The 20,581-nt window shown below is 37.3% G+C and overlaps 5 protein-coding genes across 7 annotated transcripts; 2 read left to right on the top strand and 3 right to left on the bottom strand.

Annotated features, from left to right (window-relative positions):
• Positions 1 to 294: 294 nt before the first annotated feature.
• LOC122319062 (GATA transcription factor 9-like) lies at positions 295 to 2,309 on the top strand. Its single transcript, XM_043136941.1, has 2 exons — positions 295 to 809; positions 1,328 to 2,309. Exons 1-2 carry the CDS (start codon positions 498 to 500, stop codon positions 2,048 to 2,050), a joined length of 1,035 nt encoding a protein of 344 aa, XP_042992875.1. The 5' UTR covers positions 295 to 497; the 3' UTR covers positions 2,051 to 2,309.
• A 5,590-nt stretch (positions 2,310 to 7,899) lies between these two features.
• Positions 7,900 to 9,614, bottom strand: LOC122319065 (protein NONRESPONDING TO OXYLIPINS 2, mitochondrial-like). Its single transcript, XM_043136945.1, has 3 exons — positions 9,289 to 9,614; positions 9,030 to 9,148; positions 7,900 to 8,190 (listed from the first exon to the last, which is right to left on the bottom strand). The coding sequence occupies exons 1-3, from the start codon at positions 9,555 to 9,557 to the stop codon at positions 8,165 to 8,167; spliced, it is 414 nt and encodes a 137-aa protein (XP_042992879.1). The 5' UTR covers positions 9,558 to 9,614; the 3' UTR covers positions 7,900 to 8,164.
• Positions 9,615 to 9,898: 284 nt separating this feature from the next.
• Positions 9,899 to 13,597, bottom strand: LOC122319064 (peptidyl-tRNA hydrolase 2, mitochondrial). Of its 3 annotated transcripts, none has more exons than XM_043136943.1 (8): positions 13,106 to 13,597; positions 12,570 to 12,776; positions 11,633 to 11,693; positions 11,454 to 11,490; positions 11,099 to 11,176; positions 10,874 to 10,946; positions 10,388 to 10,427; positions 9,899 to 10,222 (listed from the first exon to the last, which is right to left on the bottom strand). In XM_043136943.1, the coding sequence occupies exons 1-8, from the start codon at positions 13,145 to 13,147 to the stop codon at positions 10,173 to 10,175; spliced, it is 588 nt and encodes a 195-aa protein (XP_042992877.1). In that variant the 5' UTR covers positions 13,148 to 13,597; the 3' UTR covers positions 9,899 to 10,172. The 3 variants fall into 3 exon arrangements, 2 of the variants coding, with proteins under 2 accessions (XP_042992877.1, XP_042992878.1); XM_043136944.1 differs by having other exon boundaries at positions 12,570 to 12,773; XR_006244989.1 differs by having other exon boundaries at positions 10,106 to 10,222; positions 11,076 to 11,176.
• Positions 13,598 to 14,027: 430 nt separating this feature from the next.
• Positions 14,028 to 14,735, top strand: LOC122319063. Its single transcript, XM_043136942.1, has one exon. The coding sequence runs from the start codon at positions 14,028 to 14,030 to the stop codon at positions 14,733 to 14,735; it is 708 nt and encodes a 235-aa protein (XP_042992876.1).
• A 332-nt stretch (positions 14,736 to 15,067) lies between these two features.
• Positions 15,068 to 20,581, bottom strand: LOC122319061 (protein unc-13 homolog). The gene is made up of 5 exons (XM_043136939.1): positions 19,965 to 20,581; positions 18,360 to 19,226; positions 17,475 to 17,930; positions 16,761 to 16,950; positions 15,068 to 16,672 (listed from the first exon to the last, which is right to left on the bottom strand). Exons 1-5 carry the CDS (start codon positions 20,469 to 20,471, stop codon positions 15,738 to 15,740), a joined length of 2,955 nt encoding a protein of 984 aa, XP_042992873.1. The 5' UTR covers positions 20,472 to 20,581; the 3' UTR covers positions 15,068 to 15,737.

The raw sequence follows: 20,581 nt of genomic DNA, 5'->3' as shown, positions 1-20,581 counted from the left end.
GGTCTTGGGTTTCATTATTTCGGTTCGTAATTGGGGAAGAAGCTCATTTAAGGGTTTCGAACTTCCCATAAATGCTGTGTTGCCATTGGCCATGAAAACACGGACCTATACTACTATAAATTCAACGTCCCCACCAGTAATTTCCGTCTGTAAATATATATATATATATTTATTACAATTTTGAAAAACCAAATAAATATGTTTAATGTGTATTTATAAATAAAATTTATTTCAATTTGAAGTATATATTCTAATTTATCACCCTTTTTTTTTTCATTTTATTTTTCTTATCAAAATCCATCCACCATTTAACTGTCCGCCCGTTCCCTTCTAACGCAAATAAACGCTCTCTCTCTCTCTACAAAACTATCAGTTTCTCGCGCACTCTCTCGTTCTGTGCCCTCTGTCTCTGATCTACAGTTTCACCACACTCAGTACTGCTCGTTTCTTTCTTCATCCGTACCCCTTGTTTTATCCTTGACGGGAACCATAGACCTATGGAGGCACCTGAGTTTTTCCATGGCGGGTTTTGCCCACAATACGTTTACGAGAAGACCGATAATAAAACTACGGCCACCGGAGACCATTTCATTGTGGAGGACCTCCTCGACTTTTCCAACGACGATGCAGTCGTTACCGACGGTACCTACGACACTGCCGCTGGGAACTCCATCGATTCTTCTACTGTCACTGTCGTCGACAGCTGGAATTCCTCGTCGTTTTCTCGGGGTGACCAGAATTTTATGGGCAACTTTGAGTGCCGGAATTTCTCCGACGGTCATTTCTCCAGCGACCAGCTTTGTGTACCGGTAATATTCGCTAGCTAGCTGATCATTAAACAACAACAATGCATCATATACCTTAACTTACTGCTTCCGTGAATTGTTTGCTTCCCTTTTTAAAGAAACAAAAATAAAATAAAAATAAAAATTGCTGTCTGGTTGCCGAGGAAAGCAAATGTTAAAAGATGTTATATTTTCGAAAATTCACGCTTTCTTTAGTCGTATAGCAAATTGGCTGACAAGTTGAATCATGAATAATAGCTTCCAGCTAGAACTGAACATTTTGCCCGTTCCTGTACATAATTCTCATAGTCTCTTTTGTTTTACACAATTTTGTCTGAAACCAAACCGAGAGTTAAATCTCCTGCGCTTGATTATTTGCATTATGGAGCTTCTAAAGCGGCTTCACTCTCTTTATCAAAGAAGTTATTACTTGTTTCTTTTCATGTGTTGTGTGTTTTTCTTTTTCTTTTTTCAAAAACCTTGAGAAAAAGAAGGAAATGAAATTATTTTGGTAATTTTTTTTTTGTTAATTATGTTTACAGAATGACGATTTAGCTGAGCTCGAATGGCTTTCCAATTTCGCGGAGGACTCGTTCTCCAGCGAGGACTTGCAGAAGCTCCAGCTAATATCCGGCATGAAAGGCAGGACCAACGAAGCGTCCGATACAAGCAGCGAATTCCAACCTGAGCCCACACGAAACAGCCCCATTTTTCAGCAGGAAATGTCGGTCCCGGCCAAGGCCCGGAGCAAGCGGTCCCGTGCAGCCCCATGCAACTGGACGTCCCGTCTCCTCGCACTCTCTCAAAACACAGCCTCGCCGGAGCCTGAAATCATGGTTCAGGCACCCGTGAACTTGAGCAAGACAACCATAAAGGACACATCGAGGAAGGACTGCTCCGAAGGGGAAGCCGGCGACTGGCGGAGGTGCCTGCATTGCGCCACGGATAAGACGCCGCAGTGGCGGACAGGGCCCATGGGTCCGAAAACGCTTTGCAATGCTTGCGGTGTCCGGTACAAGTCCGGCCGGTTAGTGCCTGAGTACAGGCCGGCTGCGAGCCCAACATTTGTGCTGACGAAGCACTCGAATTCGCACAGGAAGGTGCTGGAGCTTCGGCGTCAGAAGGAGTTGCAGATGGCGCACCTGCAGCAAGAGCATCATCAATTCCTTCATCATCAGCGCCAGAACACGGCGTTCGATGTAAACAACGGTGAAGATTACTTGATCAACCAACACGTAGGCCCCAGTTTCAGGCATCTGATCTAGCGGACATGGATATCTACAAGAGTTTAATTAGGATATCGAATTCTCGTATACGAGAATTTTGAGAGCTTAATTTTAGCAGTACTGGACATGTACGTACGTAACATCCATTAGATAATTTCCAAGTTTTTTGTTAATTTCTCTAGCTAGGGTTGCGTAATTTTCCTTTTCTGTTTATTTAATTCGTAGGGTGTCGCGATGTTTTTCTTTTCTTTTAGTTCTTTTACCTAACTTAAACAAATTATTCAGATTTTGCGTAAAATTCAGGTACGTACTTCTTTTTGTTTAATTTATTTATTTTTCAAAATATATAAATCATGCATGATTATTTGTCTTTCAACGAATTTGGATATTTTAGATAATTGGTGATTTAATTACACATAATATATATTTTAAATATGCATGCATGGGAATTTAATAGAATGTCCAAAGAGTGTTAATGTAACCTTCAAATTAAGTTCATCTATGGATGATTTTTCATTTATATTCTTTTCCCATATGCCAAACACGGTCGTATATATGGAAATAAAGTAAAGGGAAAATCATATTCATTCTCATTAATTATTTGTTGACTGAGGTATTTCTTGTAGAGTTTTTCTATGTAGAAGCAAATTAGTCTTGTACTAATCTGCGTATTAATACTGATTTTTTTATATTCAAAATTTGAATTAGTATTATTTTTAATAAAATTTACTTTTTGACCAATCATATTAGATAAGTACACATATTAGTACGTAATTGTACTTACAACTAAGTTTTTCTTTTCTTGTAACGGGCGTTCCGAAGCAGTATTTACAATTTGTTTTCTAGACAAGAAATTAGTACTCTTAGGATTAAAATCCAAATATTAAAAACTCCCGCATAATTAAATATAACCAGCTTGGAGTTTTGGATGTAACTGAATATTTTTACGTTTAGAAAACCAAAATTAGCTGGAAAGAAGAAATATGCGGTTTCTAACTTCATATTATATATTTAAACGCATCATGCATGCATATTATATGGTTGTACTGTTAATTTATGATGTTTGGGTGAAAAGCACGTGGGGGCCTCAAAATTGAGGCATTGACGTGCGTGAGCAGATCATCATTTGGACTGTAATATTTAATATATATATATATATAAATAATTAGATGCACATGAATTTCAGTGAAAACTGGCTGTAGCAAGCGGTGATTAGCCCATTTCAGAGAATGTTATTCCAGAAATGATATTTGCTGGAGTGTATAAGTGTGAAAAAAGTACATATAGAATTTATATAAAAAAAAAATGTCACTCGTTTTTAAAATATTATGAGATTCTTGCTTACTCCACAATTGATATATAGCATATGATCTTGAAATTTAAAAATTAAGCAAAATATAATAGTACTGCAGATTGATTTCCACAAAAGAATATTGAAATCCGCAAGCGAGGCATGTAATTTGTTCGTATGATCCGCATCTTCTTCTTCTTCTTCTTCCTCGTGTTCTTGATTAATCTCTTGAGATTTAACTGTTATATATATGGATATTGAAGTTGTAATTAGTGAGAGTTGAGAAATAGCAATTAATTAAAGGGTTTTGCTACATACAGTTATCAGATGCAGTCGGCTGTACAGAATGAATAAAAAAAAATTATAAAAAAAATTTTTTATATTCAAGGGGACCTACATGAATTATAAAAAGTTATAAAAATAATTTTTTTTTCATGTAGGTCCCGTATTAATTTTTTTTTTACAGTCGACTGCACGCCAACTGCATCTACCGACTGTAAAAATTATTTCTCTTAATTAAAAGTAGTACTGCTGCACGAGCGATCCTAGGCAACACTAATCCATGATAGGGTCTATTATTTAAGACTTGTGCATGCATCGCCTTCCTAGTTTAATCAATTATTGTCTAACCCACTATATATTATTATTATTTTACCATTAATTACTTATATATCATATTATTTTTTCGTCTTGTTTGTAATAGTATGCACGTGCATAGGTCTTTCTAGGGGAGCGATAATCAATGTTCTACCTTTTAGCTAGGCTTTCACTTAATTACCAACTCCCTAGCTCTGGCTAGCTAGCTGTATTAATTAGTTTAATGTCAATCCAAGTAAGAGGATTAGCATTAAATTGGTTATTCCAATTTTTAAAATTTGAAAAATGTTGAACTCAAAGTTTTAAATTTAATGTAATTATATATATCTACACATTGATTTTGATGATAATAAATAAATTTAAAAAATAAATAAGTCTTGTTTATACAATTGAGTCAAGCACACCAAGAAATCAAGCATGAATAAAAAGGAAATAAGTTCATATTAAAACTTATAGAATAATGTTGTAAATCTCTTAAAAATTCAAAATTAAGATTAAGATTCAAAATCAATATTTTATCATAAAAGCATTAAAATACATTTTTCACATATGCATAAATATTTTAAAAATTTTGAAAGATGATATCTTTCACATGTGCATGACATGATTAAATGTTTGAATTTTGAAAAGATTAAAAATAATTGATTGTCATTTTTTACATGTGCATGCTTTATTTGAATATTTTAAAAAATAGTTGATACTCTTTTTGACTTATGCAAAAGGTAAAATTTGAAAAGTAAAGTGTACCCCTTTTGTCATATAGGAAAAGTTAAAAGATTAAGTTTAAAATTTTTGAAAAATGAATGATATTGTATTTAACAAATGAAAAAGAAGAAAATTTTATTTGAATTTTTTGAAAAAGTGAATGATGTTTTTGACATGTGAATATTTTTAAATTTGAATATGAAGTCTCATATGCTTATAAATAGATCATTTGAGAGTTTCACATTTACAACATACCAAAAGCATACAACATTTATTCAAACTTTTCATTCTCTATTCTCTAAGCATTGAGCCTTAACCCTTGTTCATTTTAAGAGATATATAGTTTGCACTGTATTATTCTTATTTTACTCATTGGAGAGTGTTCTCTAATAACCTACCCACTATTAGCTCTTGTATCAATAAAAAAGTGTGTATAAACCTTGTACGTGTAGAAAGTGTTCTACACAGGAAATAGTTGAATCACCACGTGTAAGGTGATTGTAAGTATAGAGGGTGTTCTATACAGATCCTTTATAGCGGTATTGTTCAAAGGTATAATAGGTTTCTATATTCACCTAAAGAAGGTTGAATAGTGAATTTGGAGATCCTCAAGGGATAGCTTGAGGTGAGAACGTAGGCAGTCGGGCCGAATCTCGTTAACATACTGAATTTACTTATCTCTTACCCTTACTCTTTATATTTATTGCTACTTTGTATTTTGTTTATATTTTATATTGTGTATTTGATTTATAATTGTTAATTTTTTAAATACAACTTAATACACTATCTCTCTTGTGTTAGTCATTTGGGTAACAAAAAATATATAACTTTTTAACTTTTAGCTAATCACTTAATTCTTAAAATCTACATTGAATTAGCCATCACATTCTCTTTAATAAAATTTTATTTTTAATTAATTTTTTATTTTGTTTTCATAATCTTCAGTAACTTCCAATAATTATATTCATTTTCATTTTTATAATCCAAAAAACTATAATATAATAATCTCATATATAAATAAAAATTTCATATGTACAATCCACAAAAATCCCACATTATAATATAATAATCTCATATATACATAAATCATAAAATTTCATATGTAAATAAAAATTCCATATGTACAATTGATAAAAATCTCACATCTATAATATAATAATCTCAAAATATAACAAAATAACATAAGAGAAAAAGATGAAATTAATAAACAATTGATATAGACTTGCTACAGAACTTTTCATCTTTGAAGAAAAAGATAAGATTACTATAACTCATATTTGGGATGAAAATAGGTTGGCTAATTCAATGTGGGCCAACTTTTGATAAAATGAGCTAAATTTGAAGATGAAAAGCAATTTAAATAAACCGATGTAGATGCTCTAAGTACTGCATTTAGAGAATCCCACTATTACCTTTTGAAAAACAATACATCCAAAAGCTCTTCCAACATAATTCTTAATTTCATTGTCCTACAACGTAATATGGAATTATTTGATAAATAAATAGCAAAGAATCAATTGTTTTTTATAATTTAATATTGATTAGAGAAATGATTTTTATAATTATAGAATGCGCAAATGTCGTGCACTCATTTTGAAAACAATAAGTAAATATAAAATCTACGTAAACAAATAATTTTTTTAATGATGAAAAAGAGTGCATAATACTTACATAATACATGACTATATCTAACAAGATTTATTAAACAAATCTGCTACCAATGCCTGCAATAAGGGTTCCATGCTCATTTATTAAATATAATGACGATTATAGAAATAAGTAAACGCTCAACACCATAACCTTTGGAATACAAAGATGTCCTTTCATGCATGGGGGATGTCATCCACGTTCTTTCCAAAGGGTCTGTCTCCTCATTCATAGTCTAGTTATCGCCTTTTTAAAAAATAAAAATTAAAAAATAAACACATTTCTTGATGGTCATTGGTCAGTGCGTGCCATGCATCTTTATGCAGGTGCCTGCATGGCCATGCTCATCTTGATCTGTTCCGATTTTATCTTATGCTCCCAAAGGGACATTTTAGTTAACGCTCTAGCAATTAATATTGTAATCGATATATTAACATAGGAATAATGCTCAAATCTGTTTTAAACATCATCAGTTCAATCCAGGAGTTGATCACTGAAGTATTTCTCTATCTAGGACAAAAACAAATCAAGGCCTCTCTGAAAAAAATGTGACATAAATTTTATTTGTATTTCCCATATCAGTAGCATTGCAGGCATGAATAAAACAATGGAGTGTGAAGGTATCCTGTAATTTATGCGCATAAAAGATGTGATTTTCAGTTCTTACATGTGGGAATGGGGCGGGTGTGGAGATGCAGAGGGCATTCAACGAGTGGGTTAGGGGGAGAGATGGCAGCCTGAGCCCCACCTTGAAGTGTCTTTACCTTGTAGACATTGGCACAGTGGCCAAAACCCTTTTCAAAGAAATTGGAGACATTGGAACACATTATCTCCCCACTCCCTCACCTACAGTACTACCTCCTGTCGCCTAAGAAAATATTTATATACCAGTTATCCTGTTCATCACCTTTTTAACTAGTATCATTTTTTCATCTCCTGATATATCATCAAATGATTAAAAAATAAACTAATTTTTTTCTTTTTCATTGTTCTGTCAATTATTTGATGCCACATCAAGAGATGATGAAAGATAATGGTTCAAAAGAAGACAAATAACATTTTTCTTCCTAAAATAGGTAAATATCAGGGCCTGCAATAGTAAGTACTTTAGAGCTCCCACCAAGCTGCGATATAAGGAGACATAAGCAAGAAAAGCACCCTGAAAAGTAAAGAGCTTGGAGCCAAACGAAACTGGAGTAGAAATGGGCTTAGCCACGAGCATGTTGGCACGCTGGGGTAAATCTAAAGTATACTTGGTTTGAGTCAGAACTAAGCGATCAGGCGAGAGACCTCCATACCCAGATATAATGAAGGACCTTGGTGACCTTCATCTCAAAGCATCACGACAGAGAATTAATAAGCGAGTGGATATCAGCTACGTCACTTCCAGTAATGATTATGTCATCAACATAAAATAGAAGAACAATATTGCCCGACATAGAGATGCAGACACAATGTTTGCATTGGCCTTGCTACAAAGAAAGTCATGTTGTAAGAGCTGTGAAGAAAACCGATGGAACCTGGCAGTGGGGGACATAAGAAGAACGAGCAGGAATCTACCCTCCTAGTTACCTCAACCTTTGACCTTCGTGTACATGCTTACATATAGAGATACAACATGAGCATGCCAATGGTTTTGAAATCAACATAGCCGAATAAGTTGCACTTGATGCAAAGGTTTCAAAAAGAGAAATACGAATGAAAAAGTCCCCAAATCAAGGAGAAAGAAGAATTCAACATGGAGTTTTCAAGGATTCTAACAGTAAAAATGCCAGAGAATTGAAGTAATGCACCATTCTCATAATACAGACCAATAAAAAATTATTCCAAGCAGGTGTGTGAGAAAAGACAACCCAAGAAGAGTAGCATGACTCTAATCCATCTATCACTCGCCATCTTTAAAATTTAAGCTCTTATCGCGGCACACTGAGACCTAGTTCTGAACAAAAAATGAAACAATATATTAGCCGACCCAGCACTAGAAAATGAATACTAAAATAACAGGTTCATAAAGTCAAGCGAATAATGCCCAAATGAACAAAGTATTGAAGAAGAGACACCACAAAATGAAATCGAAACTCAATGTAGAGAGATTAATACCCTATTTTGTGCAATCCATTTGGATTTTCTGCACTCGGTATACAACCATTATAACAAGCACGGTACTAACAATAGTTTTAACACTAACAGTTCTTGGACAGTTTGATTAATTCCAATGCGCCTACGAGTTCAGGAAAATAAAAGAACAATAAAATTATACTTATGTGTTGCAGGAAATGCAGAACAGGAACAAGGGGTTTTCTTTTTATATATACATAATCACAGACCAATACATTTGTATATACATATTGCGTGTATCTATACAAGTATGACACACATACACGCACACCTTCCTTGTGCATGGCATGTTGAATCGTTCGGGGAAATTGCATTCTCAGTCAAGAAAATAATGAAATGTCCACCACTAGAACATTTGTGATATCTTGAATTGGGTTTCTACTTTCTCACCATCATTTTCCTCAGTAAGTCAGTATTGAAACATGCGGTTACAGAAATTAATCACAAAAATATATTAAACTGTGTCATTTTCTAATTATAGACTACGTTAAATATATATATATATATATTTTTACAAAAAGAACAAATAACAAACAACTAAACAAGAGAAACATCAAAATCCAATATCAATAAAATCATAAGAGTAAAAAGTTGCTTACAGATACTAAATCTAAAACAGTGGAGAATATCAAACTCCTGGATTTGCACTGCAAAGCATACCCTGAGACAACGACCTCGAGCCGCTCGAATCAACACCGAGGCACGAGGTGAGCCGAGCCGAAGAGACCGCTGTGTGGAGAGGAAGCAGAGACTGAAGAGCACCCAATTGAGGGATCGACCTGAAACTCAAAATCTGCGGTTTGTTAGGGATTTCGCAGAAAAAAAAATAAAGAACCCGATCTGAATCCTTAAAAACAGAAATAAAAAAAGGTAAATTTTGGCAAAATGGACAAGGAGGAAGCATTTAAATGTCATTTGCCTTGGAGTCGAGAGCGAAGAGCGCAGCGTAGCTGTGTGATGAGACGTCGTGGATTTGGGTTTAACGTTGGGTTTGGCGAATGTCGATTTGAGGAAAGACAGAGTTGGTTGCGAGATAGATCTACAGCGAGAGGCCATTGCTAGGATTTTAGGGTTTGGAGATAGAGAGAGAGAGGGCTTTAGCGAGGTTTTAGCATACCATGTGATACTGATCACGATCCACGGCATCTTATTTACCGTAGACACGCAGTCTAATTTTGTTGTTAACATTGAGCAAGTTACTTACTGCTAATCAGCTTAGGTTAATCATTTAAATAAAAATCTAAATACAAATTAATAAAATCTGAGACATTGATTAAACGTTAATTATGGATGAATATGATCTATAACACAGCTTTACATAAATACGCTCATTTTAAACCATATTAATAAAAAGAAAAATTCTACTCATCATTTTCTTCACCAATTTCTCATTTGTATCATTCTATTTAAATATACACGTATTGATGTGTAAATATGTGTATTTAAATAAAAATAATAAATCACATTGATGTTTGGTGCGAGAATAATAAGTAGCATTTTTCTTATGAAAATGATTATATCCGTTACTCTTGATAGGAAATTACTTTATTATACGCCATGTCATCAATTTTACAAGGTGTTACTGAGTATAATTTTGGTAAAAATTTATACCAAGGAAAATATTTCTCAACTGGCCAATGCTAGAAACATGTTCTTCACCACCTTGATCGGGTCCTAATAGAACAATAATTAAGAAAATTCTCTACTATCAGAAACGATGAAATAATTGCAGCCCAGCAGATAAACACAGTAACTTAATAAGTCTGGGTCAAATAGGTCTTGTTAGTTGCTGCTTCAACAATGTCATAACAAGGGCAGTTTTCCTGTCACCGAATCCACTGATACTTTCGATCCTGCTCCAAAAACAGGAATGAGAATATACACAATTAGAAGGCATTTTTCGTTCGTGACAACGGGACTTTAATAATTGAGCAGAAAAGCAATCCTGGGGTGTTGCCAAAGAGTTGATAGAAAAGCAAGCAAGATAAGGTACTTTAGCAGCAAAGAGAAAAGCGTACCAGGTCCGACGGCTAGTACCGTCTTGGATCCAGCCATAACCTGAGTAAAATATGTCATTCAACTTAAGTTGGGGTCCAGAATGCATGATTAAATCCATTTCAGATACAAAGTTGCAGTAGTTTAACAAAAAAAATATTTTATGTCATTTCGCATAGTAAACCTATAACATTTATTGTGGTTCTTAGGAGCTCAGGTCTGCTCCTTCTTCGCACTTAGAAAAAGCAGCCTGTAAGTTGAAGTTGTGATGCCCATCCCAGTGATTAAGTGCTTAATGCAGACTAAATGAAGCCTTCGAATTTCCTAAGGAGCCCCAGCCATTAAAATACAAGTCTACACACATGAAGCTACACCTCCTCATTAGGTTCCCATGTCTAAGAAGCTGATATTCTTTGAAATTATTACACAATGTCATGACTAGTTGTTGTTTTCATTCAAGTTACTTCAACGTGATGCTATCAATTCTCACTATAAATAATCAACCATACCTGTGTTCGTCCAGCATCAGCAACTACAAAAGTTGGAAGGCCAATGCTCTCAGCTGCATCCTTCAGCTTATTCCTGATAACACGTGTAAGCTTAGCTCCAGAAATCAGCAATCAAGAGATTTGTCCATGCAATAAAAATATGAGAAACTGATGATTCAAACAAAAGAATTGTTGCCATATTTAAGGGAAGACAATAGTTTACAATGAAATAAGCTGGCAGCTCACATTTCTTGTTGATTCTTGCATGTAACAACTATTTTAGGTTGACCACATTGTTCCCATTGTCTCAAAAGGGACCGGTGACTGCAATTAAAAAAGGACAACGTAAATTTGAATTGTATCATATTTTTTTTATGAGTAAATAAACGAGAGATTGTCCATATGGCTAAATAGGGTGAAAGACAAAATATATATAACAGTTGTAGGTAGAAATTCACTTTTAAGGTTGAAAAACGTTGAATAGCAGAAAAGATGAAATCATGAAGTGTAAAAATCTCAGGCACATGAAAAAATACTCTTGAGGAATGAGATTGCAGGTTCCTCCGCACAAGGAGGAGACTCATAATCTGCACAAGGATACCTTTGCATTAGTTCTGCATACATGCCAGTGGCAGCATCTGATCATGTGTAAAAGACATATTTAGTCATCGATTTAACAATATATATCCAGGATTTTGAGTAAAGAAAAGAGAAGAGATGTACTGAAGCAGTGAAAATTTGAAAATGAGAACGTAACTAATAGGAACTTAGGTATCTTACGAGCACATTGAGATGCAATCTTTCCTGATTTCATCTTCAGATCTTGTCTAACTACAAGAACCTGACACGGGCAGATCACAACTTGAATTCAGAGAAATTCTTCAAGAACTAGAAACCATGTCCGTTTCTCAGAAATTCAAACAAATTTAAGGGAAATTACAACCTATACACATAATTTGCATCTTCTTACTAGATCAAGTCAAGGAAACCAAATAAGTCCCCTTTGTTCCTACCATGTTTCAATATCTACAATGATGAGCAAACGTGACTGGACACTTGAATTAATATGTGAATCCTAATAAGTCCCACAGAAACTGACAATTAAACAAAACACTTTGTCAAATTCCAAATTTGTAATAACCAGAAACATCAGCACCTACCACCTTTTATCCTCCGAATGGTAATAAACCATCTTAAAAAGCCATTACCGCAACAAATAAAATCCAGCAATGGGATAAGCGATAACTTAGCAGCCAACTAGATCAATAAATGAACTAAACGATAACAGCGCTGATATTTAAACGTTAAAATATTATTTTCTAATTTCCTTTTCATGAGATGAAATGGGATATTTTGTTGAAACTTGAAAAAAATATTGTTATAATATAATTTTTTAATATTAGTTTTGTTTTAGGATTTGAAAAAGTTGAATTATTTATTATATTTTGTATAGAAATTTGAAAATTTTGTAATGATTATATGAGATGAGATAAAGATAGTTTGATTTTGTGTGTGTAACCAAAGCAGCCCTAAGTCTCATCTGCGTGTGTACACACTGGTGTACGTTGATTCAATATATCCAAGAAGTATTTTTCTACCATTTCATATTTTTTCATCTAGAATAACAAAGTTATAATCATCATATGCGTACGATAGTGAAGTTACAAATAAAATAAGAAACCGCCGGTGATGAGAACCAAGGCACCTAAGGACAAACCAGTTTGAGCTCTTGGTCACCATTATTTGAGACCGCATATTGCTGTTGGAGATTTCCTGGAGAGAAATTTTTCTTCTTTACATGATTCTTGGAGGGTTTGGATAGATCCAACAAAAACCCAAATATAAAACCAATGACAAGGCCTGGGATGAAGTTCTCTGGCTTGAAGCTTAATGCTAACCATTCTCTTTCTTGCTTCGGTTGCTGCTTCAAATGGTAGAGCGAAAATAAATTAATGTTTATAATATGTTTTGTGCCCGGGAAAATGTAGAAAAAAAAAAAATTAAACTTGAAATTTGACATGTTAGAAATTATGCTATTTGGGTCCTGATAATCAACAAAGAAACTGCAGTGAAAGGGGAGATTATAATACTAACTAAGGCTTATTTCAGATGAAATCTCATGACGTCTTAAACCAAAGCAAAGCAAGAGAAGACGAGAGCTTCAGAATTCAGCCGAATTTCTCGGAAACCAAACAGAAGTAAGCGAGGAAATACGACAAAAAATAAACAGAAGAGATAAGGAGAGCTGAATACCTTCTTGGAAGAGTGGGAAGGGATTCGAGATGACCCCAGCATGTTTCTGGGCGACTTTAGATCGGAGAGAGTCTCCGAACTGTGAGGGGGCAGACCTGAGAGAGTAGCGATGTCTGGCGATAAGTGGCCCCTGGAACTGTTTATAACTTTACCTTAGAGAGACAAATGAAGTTGGAAACGCTGTCGTTGCCGTAGGACTTTTATTTTCGTTTTTGGACGTGGAGGAAAACTACGTCATCACAGGGATCCTAGACGTTGTGTCTTTTTTGGCCGCAGGAGTAAAAATAACGGCAAGGCCACGTGCCACGCATTGTCTTCATACCGGAAGTGGTGGCGAGGCCAATAGAAAGGGAGGTCGTCCCCGACCAAAGGAACCTACCCTCCAACCAGAGTGGCTCCCCTTGCGAGCCATCTCTGTGTGACGGCCCGATTCGGCACACAAGAGGTGGCCCACCAGGGTCTTTTTGGGTGACCTAGCCTTGACTCATCTAATACATGAAATGACTTTTTATATGATTGTATTATTATTAATAACAAGTTATTTGACTTATTAAAAAATAAAATGAAACCCATAATTCTTTTTAAGATGAGAAATATTTTTTATTTAGGCACAATGGGTTTCTCCTATCCAACGGCTTAACTAAAAAAAGATCATGTCTCCCTCTCCCATGCATGCTTTTAAATTATTATACCAATGCCCAAAACGTGCCTTATGGTCTACGGCCATTACTATACACCAAGTCCAGGTTTGGAATTCTCCAAACATGATGATACTATAATACCACACCCTCCCGCTATCCCTCACGTGTCCTTCAAAACCACGCCAAGAATCTTATTGATCTACAAAGTCCTTCATCCTTCCTTCCCACCTACATATGTGATATTCTGAAAATTAAGAGCATTTCAACTACAAACATTTCCAATGGAGTCGGTTGCCTCCAATTCACCATCATCGAACAACCACCAGCCTCCCTTGCGGTTTAGACCTATCCAACCTATAGCAGACCGGATAGTGAGAGCCCTCCGACACCACCTCCGCCTCCTCCACCGCTCAGATCAATCCAAATTTTTTGTCTTGGGTGCCACTGGAAATGTGTATATTGTGACATTGTCTACTACCTCTTCATGCACATGTCCTGACCGCACATCTCCATGCAAACACATTTTGTTTGTCTTCATTCGAGTATTGGGGGTTTCTCTAGACGATGCTTGTCTTCGTAGGAAGACTCTTCGGCCATGCCAACTCAATCGTCTACTTGGTGCACCTATATTACCCGAAGCACTTGCAGGAGCCAGGGTTCGCGAGAGATTCCATCAACTATTCTTTCAATTTAGGCAGGGCTCTTCGCAACCGGTCGTTGAGATAGAAGATGGTACTACCTGTCCAATTTGCTTGGAAGAGATGGAAAAATGTGAGAATGTGGTAACATGTGGGACTTGTCAGAATCCAATACATGAAGAATGCTTATTGAAATGGAAGAGGAGTAGGGGAAGAAGGTCTGTTACTTGCGTTATATGTCGGGCAAGGTGGAGAGATGGGGCAGATCAGGAAAAGTACTTGAACTTGGCTGCTTATGCAAACCAGGATGATCCACCAACTGCTGAGGGCAATGAAGGCTGTGGTGGTTAATTAAATGATTCACCTGATACATAGGCAAATTAATTAGTTATTTGAATGTCTATTGCTTTGGTAATCAGCATATTGTATAATCCTAGGAACAAGATGTGATTTTTAAAATATAATTTGCATTAATAATATTATTTAAAAAAAATTTACAACCAACAAAGCCAACTTTGTTCGGAATACCATGTGAATTCTAATCCGTTTGTTGTTATCTTCCATGAGTCGGGCTGGTTACAGCACTGCTTTGGTTCTACACAATTCTGGATATTGAAACCAAAGCCCCCCGCCTGTAATAGCTCTAGACCTAGACATATCACGTTATGTGGAAGAAGCCGGAATTAGCAAAAGTACGATCCCACTAAAAATTATAATCTTTTGGACAAGTGCAGCTTCTCCATTTCATACATACCAAATAAATATGACTGGAATGAACAACAGCCTGCTCATACTACAACAGGCTAATAACAAATTTCAGTAATTGAATAAGCACAATAATGCTGCCTATACTATGCCTTGTACCAGTAAGGCTGATCAACCAAAGGAACTCAACCAGAAAGTGGAAAAACTAACAAAGAATGCAAAAGATTTTGCTGAGAGCGAAGGAAACGTGGGAAGAAAACATATATATGCTGTGCCATACAGCATGGAATGGACAAGAATAACATCAAACGAATCTCACGACTTTATATGATGAAAATGAATATCAAAGAATACCATCCGCACAGGCATGCCTCTGGAGTGCTGCATCCTTTTCTTTCTTTTTTTCTTTTGTCTCTACTGGAACTTCAGATTGTCACGAGCAGTGGTTCATCTAATGAGACACTTGCAATATAATAAACAAAATCACTGCTATTTCTCAAGGCACCTGATGCTCGCCCAAGCAAGTAAAATGAAAGAGCCTCTTGCTAGGGCCATTTTTACTAGATACAAGCAGAATACAAGATGATCTGCAAATTCAGTATCAATGAAAGAACAGCCTGCCTGCCCATGCTCCATGCCTCAAGTTTTTTACAGTTTTTTGGGCAAATTATAAGTTTTCTTTAGAAACTTTGAAGCCGCTTCATCATTCCGGTAGCATAAAACACGTAGAAGTGTGTTTGGTTCTGTTGGGTTCCATCGTCCAGAAGTTGGAGGTAATGGAAGTCTGGACCTGGCAGAAGAGCCATAAGTTTCCAAGGTCACACGTCTGAAACGCTCAATAAGGCTCTCAGTATCAGTTCGGAATAGTGGAAGTACACCTCTCACTGCAGTAGAAAACTTGTCTATCAACTCAGAAGGCAGCCCGTCCCCATTTGCCCAGAATAGATCTTTCAGGGATTTGAAATCATCCTCAATTATCTGAGAATCTTGCCGAGAGAAAGCACGGGAGGGGCCTCCAGCAAGCAATACCAGCAAGAACCCATCAAAGGAGGCTTTCATTATGTCTGTTATAATCCTTGTACGAACTCTTTCGTGCAGAGTGTCTGAAATGATCAGCAAGTTCCTCTCAAGCTCCTGAAGAAAGAGATCAATCCTTGAAGATGATGGCTCTCCAACATATAAGCCATCCCATAGAACATGACTTAGATCACGAAAAACGATTCTATAAGCCACTGCTTCGGCGAGCTGCTGAATTCCTTCCACACAAGCAGCTGGAGAAAGCTCAAACTTCTTCACTAAACCGTTTGAGAAGTCCTCTGCATGAGCAGATTCAGAGTTTCTGAGACGAGTAATTATCCTCTTCTCCATAACATCCAATTCACTCCAGATTCTTTGCAGAGTGTTTATACGAACGCACAGCTGTGATATCCCAAGAGCGTTATCCCCATTCATTGTTGCAATCTGAGGATTCCTCTTCTGAGAATTTGGTGATTTTTCTTTCTTCTTCCCAAAGCCTTGAAACTTTGATCCCATGGTACATCTGGTCAAAGCTGGCAAGGTGGGAATAAATGTATTCCGTGATCCTGTGTTTCCAAGCAAAGATTGATCATAACAAATACACAACATACCCAAACCATGTGTTCATAATCAGCAGTTCCTGAAAGCACTTACCACAGCCAGATTTTGCCTTGGTTATGTAATATTGAAGACATCTGTCAAGACCAACCATCAAGTCAGGAAGCAATGCAGGATGCATTAGTATTGGCAACTGAAAGTATGCGTCCAAAGTTTCATCCAGAATACGCAAAACTTCGACAGCAGATGGAGCATATCCTTCTTGGTTTCCCAGTGGGTTCCAAACCTAAATATCACAATGAACAAGATTAGTTCAAGGAAGGATGATAAAGATATTTGTTCATTGGCTGATGGTCCTTAGACCAAATGGAATCCCCACACCCTACAAGTGGTGGAGGGTGAGATCAAGGATTTAATCCCAAATGGGTGTTTGAGCTGTATCTATAGAGCCAATTATCCATTTTTACAACAATGGTATGAGTAATGCTACATACAGTCCTTGAGTGTGCAAGCCCTACGCACTCCCTTTAAAAAAGAACTTATCCTTTCATTTCTCTAGATGAGAGTCCAACGTAAACTTATTCTGCACTGTGAAAAAAAAAAAACCTCTAACTTTACTTATATTCTTTGCTTCTTTTTTTTTTTTGGGTTGGGTTTTGGGGGGGGGGGGGGGGGGGGGGGGGTGGTGTTGAGGACGCTTCCCATCCACCTGCAATAAATTTGCCCATGAGCCCACAAAAGGATCCATTTAAATTAGCCTGATAGCATTTACAGAGTGTACGAATCCTCAGATGCATGATGAGTGCACACCTCTTGTTGCAGATTCCTATCGACCCACTCCTTCAGTCTGTCTAACCTTGTTTTGATCCACCCTTTCACCAGATTGGCAATTGCAGCTTCAGCTTCATAAGGAGGCATCTCACGGATTATTGCCTTCCCACCATCATCACTGTCCACTGAATCTTCCACGGCTATCTGCACAAGATCTTTCTCCAGCTTATCTGCAGCTCGCAACACTAGTACAGCATCTGGTGTCAACTCCATTATACCTGATATGGATTGTTTGAGCTCATTCCCATAGCAGGCATGAAGGGTTGCCACAGCCACACCGGCAGCAAAAGGATGCCATTGCTTCAGTATTGGACTGAACACCTCCTTCTCATTAATTGCCAGATCACCAACATCCTTTGCAAGGATGGCAAGGACAGGAAGAGGATTTGGCTGGTTTTTGGATGCTCTTCTGCTTGAGTCTGCCTTTTCCATTAGCTGCATAATTATGAGTCAAACATATTTCAGGTGATACAGCCAACCCAATGAAGGAAAAAATTTATTGGATCTACTGAAAAATTTTGACAAATAAATATGTTCAGAATCAGGAAGAGATAACACCACACATTTAATATCTTGCAAAATATTTTAATTTTTTTGGACACCTCCAATAATCACCCAAAGTTTTTTTTTTTTTTGTAATTTACATGTTGATCTAAAGATGAAATAATGCATGCCCTTTGACGAAAAGCAATTTTTTTTTTTTAGCTATACATAAAGCATCTTTTAAATGGTAATTGCCTTGCATGCAGGTTCCAATTCTTTATCAATTCCGCAAAGATAACACATGGGTACGCTAACAATGCAAAAACCCCATTGAGATCTTCTTACTAATAGGATATCCATATGCAGATAACATGGACTTACCTGAGCAAAAGCTGTGCGAAGTGATGACCTGATGTAAGTGTCAATCCTGTTGCGAGCCACATCAACTTCACCTTTCCTCCGTCTGCGATACTCATTGGATATATCTTCAACCAAAATCTTGGCTGCTGCTACACCCAGAGAAACAATTGCCTGCATGGTATCAATATTTCCACCGTCAAAAGTGTCATGATATGCAAGGAGCCTTTTCTCTGCCCAACCCAATATTGAACTTAATGTAGAACTCAAGATCTTGGAGTACTCTGGATCCTTTGTTGTTTTTGCATCTTTTGCAACTTCTGCAAGCTGACTATCGGCCATGTACAGAAGATCCATCTCAACTTGGCCAGTTGCAACAAAACGGTGAAATAAAACCCAGGTGAAGCAAATGTTATGGAACATCTGGTTCATTCCAAGAATTCCCCATGTCTTCTTAATGTGTTCCATAAGCTCGTCAACTTCTTCGATAATAGCTGTTTCATCATTAGCATCAAAGCACGCTTCTAGAAGCATTTCATAGAGCCGGAGATTCAATGGAAACCCATCAGACCAGTGGCATGACTCGTGGAGAGACCCATCAGATCTGCTGGCAAGAGCCATAACAGCACTACGAAGCACTTGCATAGATTCATTGTTCTTCCCAGTTTCAATGGGTCTATCCAATGCACCTTGAATAACTTGCCGCAGCCGCTGTGCAGCAGAATATGACTTATCTAGTGGCAAGCGGGGATGCAAGAGGAGACCAGCCTCAAGAACTTTCAGCGTTCTCTTTTGCCACGCATCATATTCTTGTTGATCAATGAAGTCTGAAAGCTTGAGCTGCTGTAACAGCTCAAGTGGGACTACCACCGACTCGATTCGCCTTCCAACCTGTCAGGAGAACATAAATACAAATCCTCAGATAAGTCGGTGACCAACAAAATTCCCTTGGAAGTAAAATATCAGCTATAGATCCAAAATTAATTGACCAAAACTCGGAAACTTGATTTTGGCGTCCACCGAAGACAGGCCCAGAAGCGAGATTAGGAAGATTAATGCACGTTATGAAAAAGAATTGCTCATTCATTCCACATTAATCTAGCATAATTTTATCCCTAGGGGACTTTTTCACAAATACAAAACGCTTACGCTTTGGCCAGTTACAAATAAGGTGTGCTCCTTGTGGCCAATTGGAGCTGTGGATACGGAGAACAGAAAAAAAGGAGAATATTGTTTCTGCGAATTCAGTAACTTTAATTATGATCCATGTATACATCATCTTTAAGTATTAATCTCGATAAGATCAAACAAAAAATGGTACAGCACAAAAACAATAGGAAAGAAATAGTTACAGATTAAAACACTAGCACCGATCAACCAAAAAAGAATTAAGAAAAACAGAAAATGAGCTGTAATTTCCATTTAAAATTATCAAAGAATTGAAAAAGAAGAAGAAGCCCAAACTTGAACGAAGCAGACACACCAAAACCAGATCAAAGAATGGGAGATTTTAGCACGCAAAACCACATTGGATGCACTCAATTGCAAATGAAAACGCTAACACTATGTGCGTGTGTATGGTGTGAGGACTAGACAAGTAAACAGAATGGGCCCTCGAATTGAGCTAACCTGGGCAGCAGCGATCCTCAGAAGAGCTCTCCTGACCCTGGAATCCATGGCCTCCGAGACCCCCATTTGACTCCTCATCAGCTCCCCAACCGTAAGCGGTCTCCTCGGCTTCCCCGTACCGGAACCAGATCCCGAACCGGGACTCTTCTTGGAGGCGGAACCGGAGGGCGATTTGAGGCCGAAAGCCTTCTTGACCTTGCTGGCAGCAGTGGAGGTGAGGGATCGCTGCAACCCAGGAGAGGAGGGGGAGTGGTGGTGGCCAGGGGAGTCAGAATTGGGGATGAAGGTGAGGGGCTTTCCGGATGAGGTGCGACATGCGGCGACGAAGATCTCGTAGGCGGTGAGACGAAGCTCGGAAAGGGAGAGTTGGGAGGCGAGTTCCCCAAGTGGAGAAGCGAGATCGGCGGCGGCTTCGTTTGTTGTAGGCATTGCTGTTAATGGCGGTGCTGGGGGCGTTGTCTCCCTCTTGGAATGGCCCAGAGACAGGTCCCTGAAGAGATGAGCCATTGTTCAGACTTCAGAGAGAGAGAGAGAGAGAAAGAGTTGAGATATCGACTCCAGAATCACAGTAAAATAAATGTAGACTACTGCATAGTATAAAGAGAAAAAACAGGATC

Source organism: Carya illinoinensis, chromosome 8 (assembly GCF_018687715.1).
Source record: "Carya illinoinensis cultivar Pawnee chromosome 8, C.illinoinensisPawnee_v1, whole genome shotgun sequence".
NCBI lineage: Eukaryota > Viridiplantae > Streptophyta > Magnoliopsida > Fagales > Juglandaceae > Carya > Carya illinoinensis.
The sequence above is the reverse complement of the archived record's forward strand: the minus strand, read 5'-3'. Positions and strand labels throughout refer to the sequence as shown.

What these genes read in the sequence shown, in the direction of transcription:
- LOC122319062 (XM_043136941.1), top strand. Translation starts at nt 498, where the DNA reads ATGGAGGCACCTGAGTTTTTCCATGGCGGGTTTTGCCCACAATACGTT. An exon ending in GCGACCAGCTTTGTGTACCG is followed by an intron (nt 810 to 1,327) that starts GTAATATTCGCT and finishes TTATGTTTACAG; the next exon opens with AATGACGATTTAGCTGAGCT.
- LOC122319065 (XM_043136945.1), bottom strand. Translation starts at nt 9,557, where the DNA reads ATGTTAACAACAAAATTAGACTGCGTGTCTACGGTAAATAAGATGCCG. An exon ending in TCTTCGCTCTCGACTCCAAG is followed by an intron (nt 9,149 to 9,288) that starts GCAAATGACATT and finishes TTTGAGTTTCAG; the next exon opens with GTCGATCCCTCAATTGGGTG. An exon ending in CTCGAGGTCGTTGTCTCAGG is followed by an intron (nt 8,191 to 9,029) that starts GTATGCTTTGCA and finishes TTTTTTGTTCAG; the next exon opens with AACTAGGTCTCAGTGTGCCG.
- LOC122319064 (XM_043136943.1), bottom strand. Translation starts at nt 13,147, where the DNA reads ATGCTGGGGTCATCTCGAATCCCTTCCCACTCTTCCAAGAAG. An exon ending in GTGACCAAGAGCTCAAACTG is followed by an intron (nt 11,694 to 12,569) that starts GTTTGTCCTTAG and finishes TGCCCGTGTCAG; the next exon opens with GTTCTTGTAGTTAGACAAGA. An exon ending in CTGATGCTGGACGAACACAG is followed by an intron (nt 10,428 to 10,873) that starts GTATGGTTGATT and finishes TATTTTACTCAG; the next exon opens with GTTATGGCTGGATCCAAGAC.
- LOC122319063 (XM_043136942.1), top strand. Translation starts at nt 14,028, where the DNA reads ATGGAGTCGGTTGCCTCCAATTCACCATCATCGAACAACCACCAGCCT.
- LOC122319061 (XM_043136939.1), bottom strand. Translation starts at nt 20,471, where the DNA reads ATGGCTCATCTCTTCAGGGACCTGTCTCTGGGCCATTCCAAGAGGGAG. An exon ending in TGAGGATCGCTGCTGCCCAG is followed by an intron (nt 19,227 to 19,964) that starts GTTAGCTCAATT and finishes TTCTCCTGACAG; the next exon opens with GTTGGAAGGCGAATCGAGTC. An exon ending in CAAGGCAAAATCTGGCTGTG is followed by an intron (nt 16,673 to 16,760) that starts GTAAGTGCTTTC and finishes TTGGAAACACAG; the next exon opens with GATCACGGAATACATTTATT.